At 44.8% G+C, this 24742-nt stretch overlaps 1 protein-coding gene across 1 annotated transcript in view; it reads left to right on the top strand.

Annotated features, from left to right (window-relative positions):
• Window positions 1–24742, top strand: part of NAPG (NSF attachment protein gamma) — a 129163-nt gene that overhangs the window by 53268 nt on the left and 51153 nt on the right. The window contains exons 6-8 of the mRNA XM_085607339.1: window positions 2203–2312; window positions 3030–3096; window positions 18912–18982. Of these exons, the coding sequence (XP_085463465.1) occupies window positions 2203–2312; window positions 3030–3096; window positions 18912–18982 (248 nt within the window). The remainder of the gene's footprint in view (window positions 1–2202; window positions 2313–3029; window positions 3097–18911; window positions 18983–24742) is intronic.

Consider the following 24742-nt stretch of genomic DNA (forward strand, 5'->3'; position numbering starts at 1 on the left):
CCCTTCATTGGTCAGCCAGTCTGCATGGTGCTGTCGCACTGAATATTGCTACTCAGATCACCTAGTTCCCTCTAAGTCAACCCAGGTTTTGGTGTTGCTAACTCAGACGCAGATAAATGGATGGCCACTACTACCTGGTGTGATCCTTCATGTTTATGACAAGTGGTGTAGATGAATGTGCAAAGAAAGAAAGATATGGTTAGGCAAAAGGCATGAGCCTTACTGCAAACTGCTATGCCCTCATCCCTCCAACTGAAATGACCTGTCGTTTGGCACCAGGGCCACTTTACATTTCCTCCAGTGGGCAACAGTGTGTTGTTCCATTCTTCCTTTATTCCACTATATGCTAGTCCGCCACCCACGATCAATTTCTTTCACGCTCCTATCAATCTATGCTACCAGATATAAACACTTTGGGAGACATTCTTTCAATGTTAAATTCTCCACTCTCTGGAGCATCTTCCCACACAGCACCTTAGACATGAAACAGTTATCCTGAGGTTCCAAAGGTGAGTAAGGCCTTGCCTTTTCCACTCTGCCTCTGAGCTCACAGAGGACTAATCTCTTTGTAATCCAAAGTCAATCTCCTGCATCAAAAAACTCCCAATTGAAAACTAGTTAGGCATTTAGGATTGCCCGCTTCTTCTTGCGTGAACCAGAGCAACACTTTCTCTTCTGCTCTAGGCTTAACCAACTAAAATATTAACACTCAAAGAGGACTGTACATTCAGACCTCCATGAGCCATGATGTATACTGGTTCTACCCCACCTTTTCAGACTCCCATCTCTGATTGTGCATTGCTTTCCAAACCTGAAGTGACAGGAAAGTGGTCTAGAGCTCTTTATAAATCTATAAATAAATGCATTATCCCCACTTAACACGATATCGATCCAAACGTGGATAAGACCGTTTTAGTACTCAGCTTGTTCTTACCTTCACCCCCTTACATGAAGTTTCTCAGTATATACCATCCCACTAAAAAAGGGGGTACTGCATAACAATTCAGCATCACTGAAATTGGCAGCCTGCCACTAAACTTTTAATAGTACATGCATTTTATGGTGTTAAGGAAACTAAAATAGTATAATCCAGATAAAAAGAAGAAAATGGCGTTGTCCAAGCACATGAATCTGTAAAAGGCACAAAATCGATCAATGATACAGAAACTTTCAAATTACTGTTACTAGGAGATAATGCATTCTTTGTGCGAGAGGAAGCATGTTGTTTCTTTTATTACATGGATGAAGAACTTTGCAGTTCCTTTCCTCTTTGCTAAAATTCAGTGTCCTTAGCAAGTTATGAAGTTCTGATCAATTCTCTTGCAATCAGAAATGAGGGAGAGAGAAGCTGCTATTCATTTGACTTCCGGCCAATAGAGGTGTAATCAAAGGGGAATAATTCACTTGTCCTATGTGTTACCAGGGTCTGGGATTCTGCTCGTCTCAAAAACCCTCATTCACGAATTAACAGTGGGTGCGGTATGTCTTGGTTCTCCCCTTGGTAGGTTACGTGAAAAGCATCACCATCGGGTCTTGGTTATGCTTTCCTCCACCTGGCGGAAGACCGACTGGTATTTACAGTAGTAGTTAGGAAAGTTGAGGGTGAGAGTGTAGTGCCATTAAAATTACCTCCATCTGTCGATCTTGGTTTTATTGTGTCGAGGATGGGGTAAAGGTAAAAGCAAGTTGGTGGTGCAGAGATAGAAGAGCTACTGTTCTATCGCATTTGTTCAAGATCGTAGCTGGTCGACATGTTTCAGCCCATGTATGCCCAATTGGGTCAGCGGGCTGTTTTCAGGACCAAGGGAATGCATGTTATTAGGTAGTAACGTGCAAGGGTAAGTTGTGCACTTGCGCTTCTTCTTAAGTGCGCCTGTTCGCACACTTGCGAGTTATAGATGAATTTGTGTCTATAACATTTCCAGGAGATTTTGGGGGTCCGTCGGGGGACGGGTGGTCGAACTCTCTCTCTCTGTGGGGTCTTTTGAGCAACTTGTGCTGGTGCCATCTTCCGTGCCCTGGACTGATCAGTTCTACATTGATCAACATTTTGGCCTAAAATGAGTTTGGAACCAAAGACTTTGCTCATACATATTGAAAGCTGATTCATAGAAAATGTTTTCAAGTTTCTAGGTTTATTTTGCTCCTCTGTGATGGATTCTTTGCGTCTGAACTCGCTGTATGTGTAATTCTGTATTACAGGAAATGCAGCGGCTTCCAGAAGCAGTGCAGTTGATAGAGAAGGCCAGCATGATGTACCTGGAAAATGGAACTCCTGATACTGCAGCTATGTCCTTGGAGCGGGCAGGAAAGTGAGTAGTCCTACATCTTGATCTTCTCAACAGTCATGCATTTTTTTGGGGTTTTTTTGTGTTGCTGATATACGCAAGAGCCTTACACGAGCAGCAAATAAGAATCACTAAAATACCCACAAACAAACATTTGGAGTATCTTAAGATGTTATCACTGAGAAGATTATGTTGAACACGGAGTTCTTAAAGACTAGGCTGATCACAAGAGCTCACTACTAAATTGGATATATCAAGAGATCTCTTTTTGCAGGTGATAACTTGTAATTAATCCGATGAGCATAGAAGCAAAATAGAATATGATAGAAGAACCTTGAAAAAGCAGGAATGTACCAGCAAAACATGTGTCGGTAGTGACTTTCTGTTGTCGGAACGGAGGATTTGTTAAAATCATTCCAGGAATTTGAATTTTAAACTGACCAGATGTTCTTCTGTCCTGTCTTTGGATAAACATCATGGGATGATCACTTTTGAATATTTGATAGCAAACTTATGCAATAGATTGTAATGTAGGACATTATAAGAATTAGATTTATGGTTACAATATTTATATCATGACAAGACCGTTGGTATGAATTTAGAAGTCTAATATATTTTATTCTCTTACATATTCTTTAAGTATGATATATCGCTATTAAGTGTGGTTCTACTGAAATGGCTCAATGCTTTTTCAACTGTTTGCGTTCTTTGTAAACAGTAGTATTTGTGTTACTTTTGCAGGTTAATAGAACATGTGAACTTGGAAAAGGCTGTTCAGCTGTATCAACAGGCTGCATCTGTGTTTGAAGTGAGTTTTCAGCATTTTTCGTATTTTTTTTTTTTGTCATTGGTTCCATACATCGAGAACGTTTTTTAATGACTCCTTTTGTTTTGCCCACTTCATTATCCTGAATCCTATTACACAGGCGCTAGGTATTTCTGAGGAACGAGTGGTTGGTTAGTGACAGGATTGTGGAAACAACACCTTTTTCTAGCAGCGCTCAAATAAAAAGATTTCAGAACATCCCACAAAAGATTGATTCTTAGTTTATCTTGTTTATGGAGGAGTCTTAAGGTTTCCGTTGTTATAATAGTTATGAAGTTGCTTATTGTTTTATGATAATTGAAACAATATTTGAGTTGAGATGTATATAGTTGTGATATCATACATTTACTTTTCTCTTCAGTCCCTCTCAAATAATCTAAGGAGTATTCTTTCTTTAACACCTTTTGGTGAAAGATTTTCTTGCTTAACCTAGAATCCTTTATGTGATACATCTTACTGCTTAAATTACTTCCAGCTCAACTTGAAAACACATTCTCCAGTATAAGATGGATTAAGAGCCATCAAAAAAATGTTATTTGGCTAAATTTGGTCCGGCTCTTGTACAAAAGCATTGTCTACCTAGTATATGTTCCACTATGAAATATTGCACTATTTGCTGCTCCAGTTCTAAAGTTCTTTGAGTTAAAGTTTTTGAATTCATCTAACAAGTGTTTTCCTTTGTATGCTTATTGTTTTCCTTATCAAGAGGTTCTCTGAGAATGTTAATCAGCTTTGAATTTTGTGTAGATTGTTGTGAATTAATTTCTCACTCCTCTGCCAGGACTGAGTCTTTTACCATTATAGAGATCAGTTAAACCTGAGGGTTTGCTCCATACGTCCAGTCTGATGTGGAAGATAAAAATCAGAAACATGAAAGTGTCCTTAGCTGAGTAGACGCACCATATGCTTAGTGCAGAGTTACAACTTACAGCTGTCTGTACCAAGTGAGCCTGCTCAGTACCTGCACATGGCTAGTTTGAGTGCTTGCCTGTGTGATCTGTCTGCTAGAGATAGCTTGGAAGCTCAGATCAAGAAGTTTATAGTATTGGGGAATAATTAAGTATGATCCTTTGTGCAGGCTCCTCCCCTGCTTGACGAATGGAAACGGGACCATGATTGGTGCCAGAGAGCGGAGGAAATAGTGTACAAGAGCAGGGGGTGTGCCAAAAAGTGGGAACAGGTGTCTCTGCCGTGGTGAAGGTACCGAGGGCTGGGGGTATTGGATTCATGATGTGGGGTAAAATACTGGGGGGGCCCACCCCATCTAAGAATTTACTATCTGTGGTTTATTGTAAATGGAAACAACGTCCTCATGCTATCATCTCTGTATGCTGTGGTTTCTCGAGTCTTGTTAATAAAAAGATTTTTTTTGTTTTAAAGTATGATCCTTTGTTTGTAGTCTCTCTGCAACACTTGCTATATAAAGCCGCTGAGCCCAACAGCTCCTTGTTTGCAACCTGTGAGGCACTGGGTTTGAATTATGTGGAGGATCAGGTTAAACTGGCTCCACTGTTACTCTGGATATCTGTTTCGGTAGACGGGAGACTGGGGTTCAGTGAGTGTGATTGAGGATCGCATGGACTGCACGTATGTCCATAAGGTACCGTGGATTAACTATATAAAATCCGTTGCCCGTTCTTTAGACTGCATTGATATTTTTAACCGGCCATATCTACTTAAAAAGGGCGACCGTGGTCTCTTTAAGGATGAAATTCTAAATAAGTTTGAAGATGACAGGAACGCCTGGGCACTGGAGAAAAAACTCCAACAGATCCTATTTACTGTTGAAATCCGTTGTTAGTGTTGAACCTTATCTCACAGCAGTTAAACATCCGAGAGACAGATCTTTGCTTACTAAATTTCGTCTGGACTCAATACGTACAATGAACTGTTTCCCTCCGGGCCAGTTCGATCCACATGCTGTTTTAACCTGCCCTTGTGATGACAGTTCACCCCAGACCTTAATACACCTGGGTTTATTCTGTAAATATTATGAATTCTTACACAGAAGGTATTTATTACCACTTTTAAAGCGAGGGGTTTTACTTAGTTTTGCCCTGCCTTTTTATATTTACAGATATTCTTGGATCTGGAGGGGATGCTGGTGGTTACTAGGTATATAAAAGGTGCCTTACACTGGAATAAAATAATGTGTGCCTAGTTGACTAGGTTAAGATTGGTTTTAAATTTTTATACAAATTTTATAAGGTCCTTGAAGGTCCTTAAAATGCTTACACATTGTTTTTTGGAATCAACTGTACTGTATTATGTTTAATAAGGCTTTTTAAGGTTTTAATGTGGCTTTTATGTATATGTTTTTATCTTTTGTCATTATGATGATACATATATATTCGAATAAAGATTGATAATGAGGAAAGCAGTTTTTTGAGTTGGTTTTACTTCTTATTGTAGAGTGAGATTCAAGCATATGTGGAAACTAACCTCACACTACCTTTCCTAATAGTAAGACGGTTTTCAGACCATATCCTTTTTTTCTCCTGAAAGTGTCTTCGTACTTCCATGTCAATCGAACAATAGCCGTACCGGTGTTTTTCCTAATCCATATTCTCCAGTGTTAGAAATGGGATTTCTGGTTGGCTGAGGCTTGCGCCAAAGCCAGGCAGAAACCACCACTCTAGTCAGGGCAAGGAAGTTACACGCCAAAGATAACCCCTGCTCACCCCCTTGGTAGCTTGGCACGAGCAGACAGGCCTATCCCGGAGGCAATGTGTAAAGCGTTTGCGCGCGCACCCAGCAACAACACCCAAGGCCCACCACAAAAGAAACTCCACACAAGGTATTCTATAAAAATAGCCTTTGTATTATAGCAAAACACATTAGATAATAAATATACTCTTTACAGGGTGCCACTGGTACGGGTAGAATTTACAAGGGATATGTACAAGACAGGGCCACCCGGACCACTGTCAGGAATAAGCACTTTTTGGACATAGCACGTTTTGTAGAACTAGTACTTTGCAGGAATTAATACTTGGTAGAAATAATACTTTTAGAACATAGCACATATAATCACTGTATCACCAATTAGAAGTCATAGCGCACAACCAGTAACCACTGGTAACAGGTAATTGCCACCTACGCAACCCTAACCACTTTAGGAGAATCTCACGCAGGGAACCAGTGCCACTATGCTAGGTAACACAACCTCCTAGGGATAAAAATACATCTAGAGGGGTACACAAAGCATGGTATAAATCATATTAGGAAGGCATCAAGCATCACAGCAATGCACAGGCGCAAAAGCGCCTAAGTAACAATGATCAGGAAAAGTTCCTTCTTTAGGGAATAGTTCTTTAGCAACCAATTTAGATATTCTTCTGAAACACAGTTCTTTGGCAACAATGTGACCCCCACAGGAGTCACACGACGTCGAGTCTACGATATTCCCAAGGTTCGGCGTCGACCGCGAGGAGCGCTGCGTCGAGCCTGGAGTTACAACAGACCCCATAAACACAGTACCTTTGGGAAATGAAGAAACGATGGTCCACGGCGTCGAGAGGTCGGCGTCGAGGTCGGCGTCGATCGTGCCTCGGAGTCGGGTCGATCTGCAGCGGCGTCGAGAGATGTCGGGCCGGAGCAGCGCTCACGGCGTCGAGAAGGGCGTCGAGTCGATGCGATCAGCAGCGGCGTCGAGACGGGGTCACTTGGAGCCGGGGCCGATACCCACTGCTCACTGGCGTTGATACCGGCGTCAAGACGGGGCACTTGGAGCCGGGGCCGATACCCACTGCTCACTGGCGTTGCTGCTGGCGTCAATCGGGCCCGGCGGCCGGCGTCGAAGGCTCAGAACACTGGGGCCGTTACCCACGATGTCGAGCTGGATTCGGCGGCGTCCAGCGACGTCGAGACTGCAGATTTTCCCTTGGGTACTGGAGACAACACTTTCCAGCAACCAGCAATTCAGTAGAGGGTGAAGTCCTTTGGCCCTGTGACTTCAACAGGAGGCTGGCACTCTTCCAGCCCTTGGAGATTTTCTTAGCAAGTTTGAGAGTACACACACAGTTCCTCTCTCCTGGTCCCTAGGCAAAAATAAAGAAGCAGCTTTCAGGTTCCTCCACAGCAAAACAGCACTCTGGCAGAAAGGGGAGGCAAGTCCTTAGATCAGCAGGCTTCTTGTCCTTGGTAACGGTTTCCTTGTCAGAAGTGATCTCAAGAAAAGCAAAAGGTCCTAAAAGTCCTGGAGGTATCAGGGGGACAGAACAGCCCCCAGCAAAGGCAGAAGGGTCCCAAGAAGTCCTGGGCATAAAGAAATGGAGCAGAAAAGCTCCCAGCAAAGAAAAGTCCTCCAGGCAAACAGGGGCAGGGCAGGGCCCAGGGAGGCAAGCCTTCCCCTGAGCCCCAGCAGCAGCACGCCCCTGGTAGATTCAAGTCCAGAACAAGAACACGAACAAGAACATTTTCATGGGGTCACAGCCCCTCTTTTATACACCAAATCCCTTTGTCTCAAGGGTGCAGGGAAGGGGCGAACCAGATCCAACTGGTTCCTGAGCACTTTGTTTTGCTCAGCCCCTCTCCCTATTAAGAGGACAGGCCAGGGTCATCAGTCGCACCACAGGGGGCGGAGCCATCATTGTGTGGGGAAAACCCAGCCCTATTCAGGATCCAGGTGTACTCCTCCCACCCATCTAGCTGCTGATCTCCCCATTCACCACTGGGTGACTCATCCTGACTCTGGGGAATCCCTAGCCCGTCACATGACCTCAACCAGCCAATCATGCGACAGGCACATATTTTACACTGCACACCGAAGTGCCCACTTCTAGAAGTGGCACTTCCATACTAGGTACATGCACGCCGCACACATCATCGCGCAGCATTCAATCCCACGAGTCCGCACATACCAAACTCGGGCCTGCACACCCCACGCATCCGGAACTACCAGGACACATACATTCCCCCATGCATTCCTATGGGAGGGCAGGCCAACCTCAACACACGCAAGCACTTTACCCTGGGACACAGCGGTAAAGTGCGCAGAAACCCCAAAATCACTACACCATGTCATCAATAAAAGCAAAAAAAGTTCAGGGGTGAACCTGCCAGAAGGGCCAAGTCCAACACAACCCCCTTCCAGCCAAAACGCAGGGCAGACCAATCACCACCGTGATGGACTTCCCTGCTTGGGGCGATAGAACACGGACGCAGGCCCGCACTGCAGGGACACTCTCCGGTTCTACGCCATTCTCAATCAACAGGGTTCCAAAAAAAAAAAAAAAAAAAAAAACCGAAAAGAACTCAGGCCCAACTAGGCTACCCCACTGGTACTACCTAGTTGTCCACGGCCAGGACCAGGCCCTAGGCCACCCAGATACCACTGGTCCTTGCCAAACCCAGAGTGGGGGGTAGTAACCCCTGGCCTACAAGCCATTCTCCACTCTCCCTCTCAGTGTAGTTCCCAACTACCACTGATCCTTCAACCTAGGGTCCGCACCCTCAGGCTGACCAAAGGTCACGGGCACGAATGCCCCACCCTACCTCTACTTCTGGGGTTCCGCACCCTCCCAGGGAAGCACCCACCAGAACACAACTCTCACACCAGTTCAGGACCTCTCTCCACCAACTGGTCTACCACCTGGGATCAAAGTTCGCCGGCTGCACCGGGGTCAGAGGCGAGGCCGCCCTCCCTCTGCACCCCCTTCCAGAGTTCCGCACCCTCCCAACTGGAGTGGTACCCCTAGAAGGCAAACCGGCCAGGACACTGACTACAGTCGTCCTTACGTCCAGATCCGGAAACACCGGCTACTGGCTCCCCAACCGAGGGACGTACCCTTTGGTCAGATGCCTGGCGGACCAGGACTTCCTAAGGGTGACACATACCTAGCGTGTCGTGTGACAGTCTGCCTGGCGCAGAGCTCACGACCTCCTGTCCCTCTGACAGTGCGTGAAGATGCCCCAGGACAGAAGTGGCGTCACCATGGTCACTCATTGGTGGCCCAGCCCTTCTGGCCGGCCCCTGACCCACTGGCTCCCACTGGGGACTCTTCCCCCTCTCACCCCTCAAAACTGAACCTCTGCACCCTCCACCTAGGAGTGGCACTGCTCGACACCAAAACTGATGGAGGCCTGACTACAGACACTCCCAGCTTACCTCAAACAGGAAGAACCACCTCGAAGAACAGTCCAACAGGACAGACTAGGCTCCCTACCTGGTGTTCCCTCATGGAACCAACCAGTCCTGGAGACTGAGGTTGGGGTTGGGAATACAACCCAGGGTCACGCCCTCAACCAGTTCAGGCGTGAGACCACTCAACCTCCTCACAAATAAGGGTACCTAGCTGGGCTACTCTAAACCATCTCCGCCGCAAGGGTTTGTGGAGATACCTGCACCATTCTTCTAGGGTTACTCCCAAAAACAAGCTCAAAATAATTTACACACACCATTTAACACTCAGTCTTCCAGTGCAACACAACATTCATCCACACTCACACCCCCCAGACTAGTAAGACAGTTTCTACCGCCCCTGATTTCTCAACCTGACCACCACGTGACACAGGTACTATTACTCTGGGAACTGGGAATGGGACATTCACATTCATCCAGCGCATTCCACATTCATCCCCAAACCCCTCCCAAGACTGGTAAGACAGTTTCTACCGCCCCTGATTTCTCAACCTGACCACCACGTGACACAGGTACCACTACCCCGGGAACTGGGAATGGGAATACATGCACTGGACACACATCTGCTGCCACCACTGGATCCCACCCTCTGGTGAATCCAGAAAACACAATGCACTAAGGGGGATGATCTACCCTCCCGAGCTAGGGACACCTAACTCACAGTGCACAAGAACACATTTCCAAAGAAATGACATTTAAAAGCAAACTTTAAAACAATAATCCCTATACCGTGTGATTTGTCTAAATGCAGAGTTTTGTAGTGCGGCCAGTTGCTGCTGCGGTACAGCGCAAACGCAAGTCCAAATCCCACCGCTGATCACCAATGTTAGAAATGGGATTTCTGGTTGGCTGAGGCTTGCGCCAAAGCCAGGCAGAAACCACCACTCTAGTCAGGGCAAGGAAGTTACACGCCAAAGATAACCCCTGCTCACCCCCTTGGTAGCTTGGCACGAGCAGACAGGCCTATCCCGGAGGCAATGTGTAAAGCGTTTGCGCGCGCACCCAGCAACAACACCCAAGGCCCACCACAAAAGAAACTCCACACAAGGTATTCTATAAAAATAGCCTTTGTATTATAGCAAAACACATTAGATAATAAATATACTCTTTACAGGGTGCCACTGGTACGGGTAGAATTTACAAGGGATATGTACAAGACAGGGCCACCCGGACCACTGTCAGGAATAAGCACTTTTTGGACATAGCACATTTTGTAGAACTAGTACTTTGCAGGAATTAATACTTGGTAGAAATAATACTTTTAGAACATAGAACATATAATCACTGTATCACCAATTAGAAGTCATAGCGCACAACCAGTAACCACTGGTAACAGGTAATTGCCACCTACGCAACCCTAACCACTTTAGGAGAATCTCACGCAGGGAACCAGTGCCACTATGCTAGGTAACACAACCTCCTAGGGATAAAAATACATCTAGAGGGGTACACAAAGCATGGTATAAATCATATTAGGAAGGCATCAAGCATCACAGCAATGCACAGGCGCAAAAGCGCCTAAGTAACAATGATCAGGAAAAGTTCCTTCTTTAGGGAATAGTTCTTTAGCAACCAATTTAGATATTCTTCTGAAACACAGTTCTTTGGCAACAATGTGACCCCCACAGGAGTCACACGACGTCGAGTCTACGATATTCCCAAGGTTCGGCGTCGACCGCGAGGAGCGCTGCGTCGAGCCTGGAGTTACAACAGACCCCATAAACACAGTACCTTTGGGAAATGAAGAAACGATGGTCCACGGCGTCGAGAGGTCGGCGTCGAGGTCGGCGTCGATCGTGCCTCGGAGTCGGGTCGATCTGCAGCGGCGTCGAGAGATGTCGGGCCGGAGCAGCGCTCACGGCGTCGAGAAGGGCGTCGAGTCGATGCGATCAGCAGCGGCGTCGAGACGGGGTCACTTGGAGCCGGGGCCGATACCCACTGCTCACTGGCGTTGATACCGGCGTCAAGACGGGGCACTTGGAGCCGGGGCCGATACCCACTGCTCACTGGCGTTGCTGCTGGCGTCAATCGGGCCCGGCGGCCGGCGTCGAAGGCTCAGAACACTGGGGCCGTTACCCACGACGTCGAGCTGGATTCGGCGGCGTCCAGCGACGTCGAGACTGCAGATTTTCCCTTGGGTACTGGAGACAACACTTTCCAGCAACCAGCAATTCAGTAGAGGGTGAAGTCCTTTGGCCCTGTGACTTCAACAGGAGGCTGGCACTCTTCCAGCCCTTGGAGATTTTCTTAGCAAGTTTGAGAGTACACACACAGTTCCTCTCTCCTGGTCCCTAGGCAAAAATAAAGAAGCAGCTTTCAGGTTCCTCCACAGCAAAACAGCACTCTGGCAGAAAGGGGAGGCAAGTCCTTAGATCAGCAGGCTTCTTGTCCTTGGTACAGGTTTCCTTGTCAGAAGTGATCTCAAGAAAAGCAAAAGGTCCTAAAAGTCCTGGAGGTATCAGGGGGACAGAACAGCCCCCAGCAAAGGCAGAAGGGTCCCAAGAAGTCCTGGGCATAAAGAAATGGAGCAGAAAAGCTCCCAGCAATGAAAAGTCCTCCAGGCAAACAGGGGCAGGGCAGGGCCCAGGGAGGCAAGCCTTCCCCTGAGCCCCAGCAGCAGCACGCCCCTGGTAGATTCAAGTCCAGAACAAGAACACGAACAAGAACATTTTCATGGGGTCACAGCCCCTCTTTTATACACCAAATCCCTTTGTCTCAAGGGTGCAGGGAAGGGGCGAACCAGATCCAACTGGTTCCTGAGCACTTTGTTTTGCTCAGCCCCTCTCCCTATTCAGAGGACAGGCCAGGGTCATCAGTCGCACCACAGGGGGCGGAGCCATCATTGTGTGGGGAAAACCCAGCCCTATTCAGGATCCAGGTGTACTCCTCCCACCCATCTAGCTGCTGATCTCCCCATTCACCACTGGGTGACTCATCCTGACTCTGGGGAATCCCTAGCCCGTCACATGACCTCAACCAGCCAATCATGCGACAGGCACATATTTTACACTGCACACCGAAGTGCCCACTTCTAGAAGTGGCACTTCCATACTAGGTACATGCACGCCGCACACATCATCGCGCAGCATTCAATCCCACGAGTCCGCACATACCAAACTCGGGCCTGCACACCCCACGCATCAGGAACTACCAGGACACATACATTCCCCCATGCATTCCTATGGGAGGGCAGGCCAACCTCAACACACGCAAGCACTTTACCCTGGGACACAGCGGTAAAGTGCGCAGAAACCCCAAAATCACTACACCATGTCATCAATAAAAGCAAAAAAAGTTCAGGGGTGAACCTGCCAGAAGGGCCAAGTCCAACATCCAGCATAAAAGTAATTGCACACATTAGATGTGAAGAGTGTTCAGGTATTATAAAGAGAAATTATTCAAGGACCTCAAGTCCCTACAAATACCGGAGGAGCTGAATCGAAATCATTTATATCAAGATGATTAGTATCCTGTATTTTGCTATCTTTTAAGAAAGCAAATACGTCACTGGAGGGTAAACCTGGAGCTCGTGTGGCTAGGGAAAAGAGAACTACTGCAGCTTTATTTAGAAATACACTGATTGTTGAAATTTGTTAAGCAGCAACCTGGCGATAAGTACATACAAATATGAAGACCCATTACCTAACTTCTGACTCCCAGATGAGTGTGCAAGGAGGTCATGTATTCATACTTAATCTTGTTAAGCTATTCATTTCCAGCTACGTTTCTTTTCTGTTAAAGTTCCCTTCCGCATTCTGCATCAAACAGCAGACTTGCTATTATCTTAACTTTTCATGACAATCAACAAAGATTATATGACTTAGAAAAAAGGGCTTAGACCTTTGTAATCCTGATCCTGCATTGTAGGAATCTTTGTTGAATTAATAAACAACCATCCCTGCTCCAGAGGTACCAGCAGATCAGACCACTATAAATGGAGACTGTACTACAGCTAGCACGTGCTGTGAAAGCTTCAAGGTTAAGTGGAGTTTATCTGCTTGGGGATGTGCTCTTTGGTATGGCTTCAAGTCAAAGAGCAGGTGTTTTTCTGTGTAGGTGGCCCGAAGGATGAGTATAACATTTGTAAAGTGTGTGTTCACCTAAAAGTAATGTGTCTAACAGATGTTTTCTTACCTAACTTATTGGTATTGGCAAACGTTTTCCGGGATTCCTCGCCGTGGCAGAAACATTCATATTTTATGAATATCAAAGATCTTATGACTAAGAATTGCGATTAAAAGAAAGTAACATTTTCTTGCTATCCCAATTCATTTACACTTGTGTAATCCTTCTGAGTGGTATGAATAGCTGAGAGACCACACTGGTGTACTAATCTGTGACATGCAGCATCTGAGCTTCAGTGCTTTTATTATGATACAAAGCATATAGAAATACTGTTTAGTTTCTTTCAAATTAACCACAGTAGCAGCAGCATCACTTACTTAGTTATGTGAATACCTTCTCTGTCTTCACTCACAACAGTATTATCCTTGAAGTGCAATTCATTTTCAAAATTTTTTGCTTTTATGTGAGTGGTCCTTGGGCAAATGTGTTTTGAAGAAGAATAACGCACATTTTCCTCAAACTTCAAAAACTAGGCAAATCAATGTAAAATACAGAAAATCATAACTCTTCAACTTTGGAATTGCGAAACCAGGTTCAAGTCTTGTGTCGGCTCAACATCCTGCGTTTGTGGACGAATCTAATCTTCCTGTGCCTATAAAACAAATATCTGACCTTGTGTAATGTAATCTGGTGCTCAAATAAAGTGCTCTAATGCCTGGGCCAAGTCCGCGCTATATGAAAAACTGCAAAAAAGCCACAATTTGCCATCCTGAATAACACCAGATTGCATTTTCAGAAACTCAAGAATATTTCATCCTGGGGGCCTCGCACAGATTCAGTTTTTCTGACTTTCTGCTTTGACATGTGAGCCATATGCAGTTGCAATATAGAATTACAAATATAGGCAGATTAACCAGGCACAGCCGGTATAGGTAAAAGTGGCACGGCACGGCCGAGGCGGGTCGAGATACGACGGGATAGCACAAATTAAGTAACTAACTAAATAAATAAATAAAATCACTTACCTTGTGCTCGCCTTATCGTCGAGTCGGCGATGCGGCGAGCGCAAGTTAAGTTGTTTTCTTTATTTTATTTTTTAAGTGGTCGATATCTGTTTCAGGTATTCTGACTAATTTGTCAACATGCTTCTTCAGGACCAACATTAGATATATTCAGTCCAAAGTGTAATCAACAACTGAGTCCATTGTTAAAAAATTGGTAATTGTAGGAAATCTGGTGAAAGGCCACAGTCTTGATAGGAACTGTCACTCAACGTCCTCAAAACAAAATAATTTTTCTCCTATCTGGCTTCTCTCACACGAGAGAACACCGACCCCCTTTGTACTGTGAGCCCTTTAGCACCTGGACAGGTGGGAAAATTATCTAAGCAAGACAAACGTGTCCACCCTTTGGCGAGCACCACCCCTGCTACCTGAAGTGAATTCATCCTTTTAGTAGTGTCCTTTGTGATCCCAAATTTAGGATCTCTAGGACAGGGTTATGCCAATTTCCCCCAGGAAGTGGTCATATAGGGGGCGTAGTGAATCCTGGGGTAAGTGGCCCATTGGCTACTACCCTACACTTCTCTAACACCCCTAAATTGAGTATTTAGGGGAGCCCTGGCACCAGGAAATCAGATCCTGCTTACCAAAAGAAGCAATGAAGAGCCACGAAAAGCAAGAACTGTGGAAGAAGCAACTGACTTGGCGCCAACCCTGCTGGCCTGTCTGCTATTCCCAACAGTTGCGCCAAAGTCGACTCATCCTGCAATCTGCTGTGCCTCCAAAAGCCTGAGAGGACTGCCAGCACTTCTGCCAACACTCAGGAACTCCAGTGGAGCTGCTTTCCTTCCCCCTGCAGGCACCCAAAGTGACCTGAGAGGACTCTGGACCGCCAAAGCCTGACACCGGAATGCACCACTGCACCAGCTAAAGTGGACCAACTGTGCCAGCGTGGTCCCCTGGCCCTTCATTGACAAAGTCTACCTTGGACTTGCTCACTCTGGACTTTGTGACACTACCTGCAGCCTCTGTTTGCAGTCCCCCTCTGCTGCGAGTGCTCCGGTTGATGAAAATCTGACACCCGAGGACACCTCTGCACCCGTTGCCCCTAGCCCTTGGAGAAGATGACCAAAGGTGTCCCCAAGCATCGTGAGACATGCCCCCCCCTCCCCCCTTTGGTTCAGACCGACGGGCTTCCCAGTCCAAGCCTGAAGGCTCTTTTCGACCAGACCAATCCCCATAGGATAACATTGGACATCCAACAATGAAAAGCACCTATGTGCCCATCTGCCCCAGTGCCCTCCCGAGGTGACCTGTTGGGTGCTACCTTGGACCTTGCCCCATACTCACCTTAATTAAGTCCAGGAGATAGGCCTTGTAAGTCGCTGCACTGTAGCTGAATGCTGTACTTGTTTTTCCTCCTATAGGATAACATTGCAGCTTCTGGAAAATGCACTGTCAACTTTTTAAATACAAAAGTATTTCTCTTGAAAAACTTACATAACTGGTCGTATTGATTCTGGTGCTTAAACGTATATAAAGATACATATTATTTTTATATATTGGTGTGTGTCTCCTTATTGAGTTGTGTGCATCAATTATTGACTATAGTGTGTATTTGCAGATGCCTAACAATCCCCTCTGATAAGGCTACTCGACCACACTACCCCTAAAAGAGCGCCTTTGGATTGCTAGAGTAAGCCCCTGTCCACTAGTAAGGGAATAACAGGACTCTATGAACGGTATACCTCTTTTTGGTATACCATATAAAGAGTCGGCTTCCTACAGTTATCAAGTGGCATTTTCCTATTCCCCCAGAGATTACTTGTATATTTTTTGTTTTCTCTTTTAGAAAAAGATTTGTATTAATTTCTGTAATTCAGTAGGTCTTCAGACTTTCGGTCTAGGTTCCATAGATGCCATTCCAAGATTCTGGAAGACTCTCCATGCCTGTAGTTCAGATCCACAGCAAAATGTTTAGTTACAACCGGTTCTGCTCCAGCAGCAACAACTTCCTTTTGCTCTCCCTAGGACCTGGGGAGATGTTTGCTGGAAGGCAACCTACCTAGTTACAACTGGTTCACTGGTTTCCTTCTAGGCCACCACAGAGCCTTTGTTTCCAGGATATTCTGCACTCTCCGGTCTAATTGGCCATTCCACTGGGTAGACTGGCTTCTGTGGCAGAACCTGGTCCCTTCTTTCCTTTGGGGGATCAGGAGGTTAGCACCACTAGTTCTCAGAGCAGTATTTAACTTCGGAGATTAAAGACAGAGCTTGCAACAAGTGCCTCTCAGGATGATTGAAATCCTCAAATGCAGTTTTAGGAAGTATTTTTGGTTAGACTCAGCTCTCAGCTGGAAGTGGGTCAAGTATGGCAATTTAAATGATAAAACTATTGTGTTATTGGCGATAAGCCCAAGGTGAATCAAACTAAATTCACCTCACCTCCTCCACCAAAGGCTTTGAGCAATTTTACTTAGTTCATGTTACAGAGGGGTGCTACCTTTCACTACAAAGAAAAAAACACTCCATGCCCTGGTTTCCCTCTTCATCTGCCTTGCGGTCAACTTCCCTCATGGCTGACACATTTACTTCCACCAACGATCAAAGCAAATCGCCACTTCTGATCTCTCATCTGTGCCTACTTCCATGATGGCTTTAGCGCCACCGGTTTATATAAGGTTCCTCAGTTTCACAATTGCATTGGTGCTTGTAGAGCAAGCCACCTAGGGGTCTTGGAACACATTTATTTTATTTATTTATAAATTTTTGTATAGCACGAATCTGACCCTAGTGGGTATCGGAGCTCTTTACATGAAGAGAGGTAGGGTCCCCGTTGGACTGGTAAAATAGTCACATGTATGAATGACAAAGAGAGCAATGAAAATAAATAGAGTACTAAGCTTGATCTAAAAAGAAATAGTCCGCAATAGGATGAGCAAGCATTATAAAGAGTAGTTAGTAAGCTTACATTTCAATAAGCATAGGAATAGTGTTTTAGGGTGAAAACTTACACAGTAGAAAATATGGTGCTTCTTTTTTGAAGGAGGCAGTAGATGACCTTCCTTCATCCTCTTCCTTCTGTGAGCTGCCTCATGTACCAACTGCTGGCTTCCCCATCCAAGGGAAAATTAGGATTAAAAGAATATAAAGTGTGAGCAATAGGATGTCAGCCAAGAATGGCAAACACCTCTTGCCAAACCCATGCTCACCTGATTTTGAGGCAAGCCTTTTTTTTAATTATGTGTAACATAAATTACTGATATACATAATCGAAAACTAATTTTCCATGGAATGTATGAGTTATCTTTATGCTGCAAAGTTGGTGTCTATATCATTTATCCAATAGAGGTTGGTGAATTATTTTTTTTTTAATCCATGTACTTTGAAAAAGAGGCTCTTATAGCCCCCTGGGAGGACCATGGCTAAGAACCCATGATAGCTTTTTATTTGTGATTGGATATAATACTTTCTTCACTCCTGCACCCCAAAATGCAACTTTGTACAATGTATACACACAATCGGAGTTATCTAATGAAAGTGTGAAGATTAGGGTAAAAACCTTTTATTCTAAGCCGAGGACATGTAGCTGGTGCCTTGTCAAAAGTACTCTTCTACTGCATGTGTCAAAATACTAGGCGTGCAAAACAATGGAGAAAAACGCTAAAAATGTGTATTTCTATGTGGATTTCCATGCGTTATAAATAAGAAAAATAAGTTCTAAGACCTGAATGGTTTGCCACTAGGGGTCTGGTAGAACCCTAATCAAATGTTAAGGTTTCAGTGGAATTTAGGTAGATAGATAACTGTTAAAAAAATCGAACAAAATATAATAAATTGAAAAAGCTTGTCCTTAATCTACCATGAGGTATTTGCTTTAAGATGCATTACATTAATGAACTGTTAAGTTTGAGGGAAATGTAATTCAACAATGTGTTGAACTCAATTAATTCAGATAAGGAGTAAAAAATTAGATCTCCAAAATAGTAGAGGGGATATTCCAAAATGGCTATAATATAGTATACTTGAGAATTCATGTTGTGTGTTGAGGTCGGATCATCAATAATGCGTATCAGTTCATGGAACATGCAGTGTACAGTGTCCTTGTCTCTATCCTTGGACGCTGTTTCTTGGAGAAGTTCCACATTTCGGTGGAGCTGGGATCTTTTCAAACTTTCTAGTTTTAATTTTATTTGTTATGCTTCAGAACACAATTGATTGTTCGTCGCAATGTGAATTCGTCCCTGTATCCTGGCCCACACCTTACTCGTTCTCTTGGCCAACCCCATATGTACCACTGCTCGTTGTAGCCTTAATTCCACTACCCCGTATTACTCTTAGCTGGCTCATCTCGACCCCGAGACCCTTAATCTCCCCCCCCAATCTCCCCCCCCCCCCTCCCCTCCTCCTCCGTATTTAATTTTTGCTCCACATTCCTGTCCTAGTAGACGGCGCAGTTAGAAGTCTGCTGCAAACAATTCTTGAATATCCTGTTCCGGGAACGGCCTTCTGTAACTGAATATTTTACACGCAGCAACAAATGGAGGACTCCTGAAAAATGTATTTTATTTCACGTTTTTCTCTTTCAGAATGAAGATCGCTTGCGACAGGCGGTAGAACTGCTGGGTAAAGCTTCAAGACTGCTAGTGAGAGCACGCAGGTAGATTTTATTAAAAATACCTTAACTATTTGTTATAGATTTATGATTGTTCCCGTGGTTAGCCCAAGACTAATGGTATATGAGTTCACCTGTAATGGAGAGGGTGCCGCGGTGTTTAGATAGGGACCAGTGGTTTGCTTGTGAAAATAACTGTAGTATTTTCAAAGGGGGAGCGGGGCAGGTAATCGCCATATCGATAGCCCCGTCTTTTTGTTTCTTGCCTATTAATGTTTTCAGATTTATTGTCGTTAACAAACTTCTGAGAAGCTATGGTGTATGTAACTTCACTATATAGAATGCAAGTGCACACACACCTAGGAGATTTAAAAATTCAGAAGAAAATGTTGAGAACGGACCTTACTTTCAAGAGAGGATGTTCAGTAGAAAATAAACTTTTCCCGCGCTTTTTTGCAGTCAGCTGTTTAGAATTGCTTTAGGAAGTTCCGCCAGTTTGATCCGCTTAGCCTGCAAGCAGTGAAATATGTTTTGTGGCCACAAGATGTCGATCTTGCGTCATGGAATGGACTTTCCGTTTAAAACTCGGAGTAACTTAATGGCACTTGAAGAGGTAAAAAAAAAAATAGACTTTCTAAATCCTAGAAAATGAGTATATCCTGTTTGCCTGAGGCGAACAGAAATGAGTAGTTTGTTACCAACCTTACTGTGTAATATATCGCATTTTATACGAGGATCTTTTGTTATATGAGAAGTGTCGGAGAACTATATTGTCCTGCTCAGCAATGTGGAAAACCGCCCCTTCTCAGCTTCATCTTTGAATTTTTACCCTTCAATCACAATTGTGATTTAGAAAGGAAGCTGGTTTCCGAGTTGCTATAGTTTGAAGAAAAAAAAAATCCGCCTAGCCATTGTATAGAGTGTGTATATCCTGAGATTTCGGACTGCTTTCTGTTTTACACATTATGTATCATAATTGTGTATTGTTCTTATTTTTTCCCAGTGAGTCAGAATCTTTTTTTCTTTAGTGCGACATAATCTAATGTGTAAACTCATCGTGGTATTCCCAACCCTCTGTGTTACCGTCATAATCTGCCTTGAACTCTGGATTACAAATGTATGTCAGGTGTGCATCAAAGCCACGGAAGTGGTTACCTCCTTCTACCAAACGTTTCAGCAACATGATAGCTTACTGTTCGTGTGAGGTATTTTTTTCAATATTTTACCATATGCTGGGTTTATTTCAACATCCTTTTTTCTCTGCATGATTTACTAGTTTTGTCAATACTGCAGTAAATTCAAAGCATTTAGCCTGTTTTTTTGCGCAGACCCTCTGATCCCACAGATGGTTCCTGGCTGCCTCCTCTTTGCGAAAAATCTGAATAATGTTGCCAAACCAGCATGTCTAGTGACGTGGATCATTTTCTTGTCCTAAGAGTAGTACACTCGACCCGTGGACACATGTAGGATCCTGCAAGAAAGCAGTTCATTGTAACAAACTATTTAATGTTGTAAGATCACTGTGTAAACTTATTGACTTCAATTACTAATCACTGTGTAAACTTATTGACTTCAATTACTAAAGGGTTAAACCCTGCATTTGCTCGTGTTGTGCTCGAAAGCCACCTTAATCAGTGCGAGATTGTTCTAAGTCTACGAATTAAGCACGTGCTGCTCAGAAAGGAAACTTTCACCCAGCAGGACTCTTCATTGCGAGTCTTGCAGGTTAACTTTTCCAATTATGAACATGAACCTAAAAGTTCCAGCACATGAAATGCAGTTGGCACCTGAGGCTGTTACTCAGAATAATTTCAATCTACACATCACTGAAGCAGCAGCTCAGGACTTTTTGATTTCGGTCGAGCGACTTTGCTGATTGGGCATTTAGGAAGTGATACATTTAGACATCTTTGATTATACAGTTTCTTTCTGAGAAGGGCTCTTACTAGACAAGCTAAGTAGATCACATCATGTCATTGTGACCTTGATGGAAATAGTAAAAGCATTTTCCTCAAAATTCCTTAGGACATTAAAAATATTGGGCATATTGTACTTGACCTTTTCCAGTAGCGACTCTTGACAACTCAGTTTGGTGCCCATGTGGTAAAAACAAACCAACCATATTTCTTGATGCTTGCTTTTAATTGAGGCCGAAGCGTAGGGGGAGAAACCACCAGAGAACGCCCGCCTTAATGCTCTCTGAACTGACTGAAAGCATGCGTGTTACATAGGTAAGTCATGACAAGAACTGTATTTTTGAAAAATATATTTAGTGACCTAGCATTAGAATTGTTGATTCCTTGTAAAGCGCTTCAGTGCAAGGAAGTGTAGCGCGGAAGGCCATTTATGAATAGATAAAAAATAGAGTTGTGTTGTTATATAGTTCTATATCCTACTGGCGCTACAAATCTTGACACCTGAACTGTTAACACATGCCTGACATTGTTAAACTTGCATGCATAAAGGGAATGACTTTACCCTCACTGGATCTTTGTAGTAATTGAGGGTCGAGTCTGAGATCATGTTTGCTAGTACACATGTGTGATGATGTGTAGGCACTGTTCATTTATTACTTGGGTTTTTATATACCGCCTATCTGTGCTTACCTATGGCTGCAGTAAATGTGAAAGCCAGAGGAGCTGAGGCAGGCTGAGGGAGAGGTGTTGTTCGTACACAAACACTGCTTCAGTGTTTACTTTCAGTGGCCGGGCGTAGTCGCAGGAAGTGACGTGGTGCACACTGAGATCAACTCTGCAATATTTACTGTTACTGGCCGGGCATGGTCGCTGGAAGGGACGGTGTCCTTACGGAGACTGCTCCTTGTCATATACGTTGTCAATGGGTATGTGAGAGCGCCATGCAGAGTAGACCGACCACAGCAGCGTTCGACTACACTGTGGATGTGCGCAGCACCACAACACACATGATGGCCACCTGGACTCCGACCAAGTAATGGCAACTGATACTGTGGTGTGCAGCCACCTTCTCAGTTGAGGAGCTTGCACAAGTTATGTACACACAAAAGTAATGGGTGGAATGCCTGGATTGATCCCTGCCACTGGTAATTCCTCTGAGCTGCATTCCAGTCCATAGTTCTTTTGCCAACCATGCAGCTTCTGACTGGAACCAGCAATACGCAAATCAGTCTTGATCCAGCTCCTATAGAGCACCCCAGTCCAAGCACAAGCGCCCCAAGACACGTTTCTGTCCCTGTGTGCCTTTTCAGGGAGGTGTATCTTCATTACTATGATACAGTGAGCACGGGGCCCATGCCTGGGCATACCTGTCGCATGGAGCGCATCGCACTGAGGTGCACAAAAAAATGATTGGTGAATGCTTGAATTAATCTCAGCCACTGGTAATTCCTCTGGGCTGCGTTCCAGTCCGTAGTTCTTGTGAGCACTAACCCAGCTTAGAGAGGAACCAGCAATATGCAAATCAGTCTTGATTCCGCTCCAGTAGGAAGAACCAAGCCTGAACTGCCAGGTCCGGCTCTCTCTGAGTGGAAATGCAATAACCCTAAGACCGGTTTCAGCCTACATGGGCCTCTTCAGTCCACTGTAGCTTGATGGGTTGGGACATGGCCTAAGTAATTACCGTTGGCGAAGACTAATTAAATCATTCCATCCATCACTTTCTGTATTTCTCATTGCAGTATAAATGAAGCATTGTAAGCATGCCTGTGTTTTCCCCAGAGACTGAGTGGGCTGCATCACCACATTTTGCACTTTATACTTTGAGTGCTCAGGCAGCTGTGGGCTGCTGTGCTCAGGGAGCACCTGGAAGTACTGCGAGCTCCATACCGTAAGGAGACCCACAAAAACCCTTGTCCTATTAATAATCGGGTCCCCATAGCCTCTGAGCAGGGAGGGTTTCCCAGCCCAGCATACAGGATCTCCAGCTGTTCAGGCAAGAAAGCGATTACAGATGGTTGGCCTAGGCTGGTAATCGAAATGCATTGAAGGATCCTAGGACTTGATCTCTTCGATGCTGTGGTGTGTTCATCAGAACCTGCTCTGTTTTCGAAGAAGCCCAACCTTCTGGAATGTAGCTGGATGCACTCCGACCAACAACAAGCTCACTTGCGGATACTCCGGCCCAGGGCAGGCCAACGCATCCTTCTTCGGTGAACCCTGATACTTTGGTATTAGCATGAAATGTGTTATTGGATGCTAGAAACAAAAAAAGGTGGATGGCTTTGGTCTCTCCAAGAGTTCAGATTCTTCTTTTCTGCAAGGCTTTGCCCACACATGCTTCACCATGAAGTCTTTCCGCAAATTCTGCATAATGCAGGGTTTCAGTAGGTTACTGGCAAAAGTCCAGCTCAACCACCACACTTGGGAGTACTCTGGTCAGTATCACTCAAAATGCAAATGATGTTTTATCAGTTACTCACCAACTATCACTCTCCAGAGTCCCATCCCTCATCATTGGTCGTGATCTACAGGGGTCCGTTGGGGAAGTTCGTCACTGTCGATACAAAAATATTTCATACACTTGTTAGGTGGCAACAATAGGTTGAATAAGGGCAGTATTCGAGGCATAGCATGATTATATGGTAAATTATTTTGTTATGACCTGGGAACGCTCCCTCGGTATGTCTTACTGGGGATGTTATATAGTGAAGGTTAAACGCATTCTAAACCCTTCATTTGCATTTTGACCTCCAGGGGTCTTTCGTGAAACATTTCCGAAGGGCTGCTTCCAACTCGATGTCTTTTTCTGCTTTAAAACTGTCAACGTAACCGGTGTTCCCGTTAACTATATATTTGTACATTTTATAAGCAGCTCCCTGGCTCCGGGTTCTTGCCGGCCTTCTTCCCGTGCGCCTCTAAAATGATGGGTGTATCCTGACGATTAATATTTATCTGTTACATTTTGAGTAATACTCCTCTGATCTCCCTACCGTGCTTATCCTGACTGTCATTGGCAGGATTACTTGTTTTGCCGAAAGAATCTGTTAAAGATTTAGTACTTTGGCATAATCTGCCATCTAGTGGTTTAATGAGGAATTGTCCGAAGTCTTATACGAAAAAGCCTGATCTAGTCTCAGTATTGGCAACGCCTAGGGATATCCGTATTCACAGCCTTTGTAGGATGACATTGACCATAATCACACACTGGTCCTTGATAAAGGGCTTTTTGTCCCTTTGTACTAAATCTGGAATGACTCCTAACAATTTTTCCAGGCAGTGTTCTGAGGATCCTCGTTTTCCGATCTCCATAGGTTCATGTCCTTAGCAACATTCTGAATCCGAGTGCCTCGCAGGGTCAGGCTCCAATCAATGTGATATTAAAAATCTGAATGCGGGTGTCAGGTTCCTATACGTTTTCGACCCGTGGCTCCCTTGACCCATTGGCCATTGCCCGTGGCTCCCCACCGTTACCTTTTTTGAAGGGTGGGGTGAATGTAAGCCTGGCCTCGTGAGTACTTGCATTTTTCTCCCTGAAAATAATTGGGATGAAGCTGATGAAGGTATTACAATCATATACGCAGGGTGATTCGTATTACTAAGGCAGCACCTACAATAAAATATTCCTAGCTACACTTCTTTGCCCATGCCTTTTTTTAGATCTCGCCTGACCCAGCGCATGTGCTGGTTTGGCGAGACTTTTTGAGAGGGCTCCTCGCTGAGGGAAGCGGTGACAAGCAGATATCTATTCCCTAACTACTCGCCGTGAGGGGAACGGCTCGCAGAGGTGCTGTGGAGCTGAAGACGCAAGGCAGCTACATCGCCGTGAGGGAAGCGGCTTGTTCGGACTTCCTTTCCCAGCATTCCACCCGGCAGCGCACACTGATGACGA

This window comes from Triturus cristatus, chromosome 5_2, assembly GCF_964204655.1.
Source record: "Triturus cristatus chromosome 5_2, aTriCri1.1, whole genome shotgun sequence".
Lineage (NCBI taxonomy): Eukaryota > Metazoa > Chordata > Amphibia > Caudata > Salamandridae > Triturus > Triturus cristatus.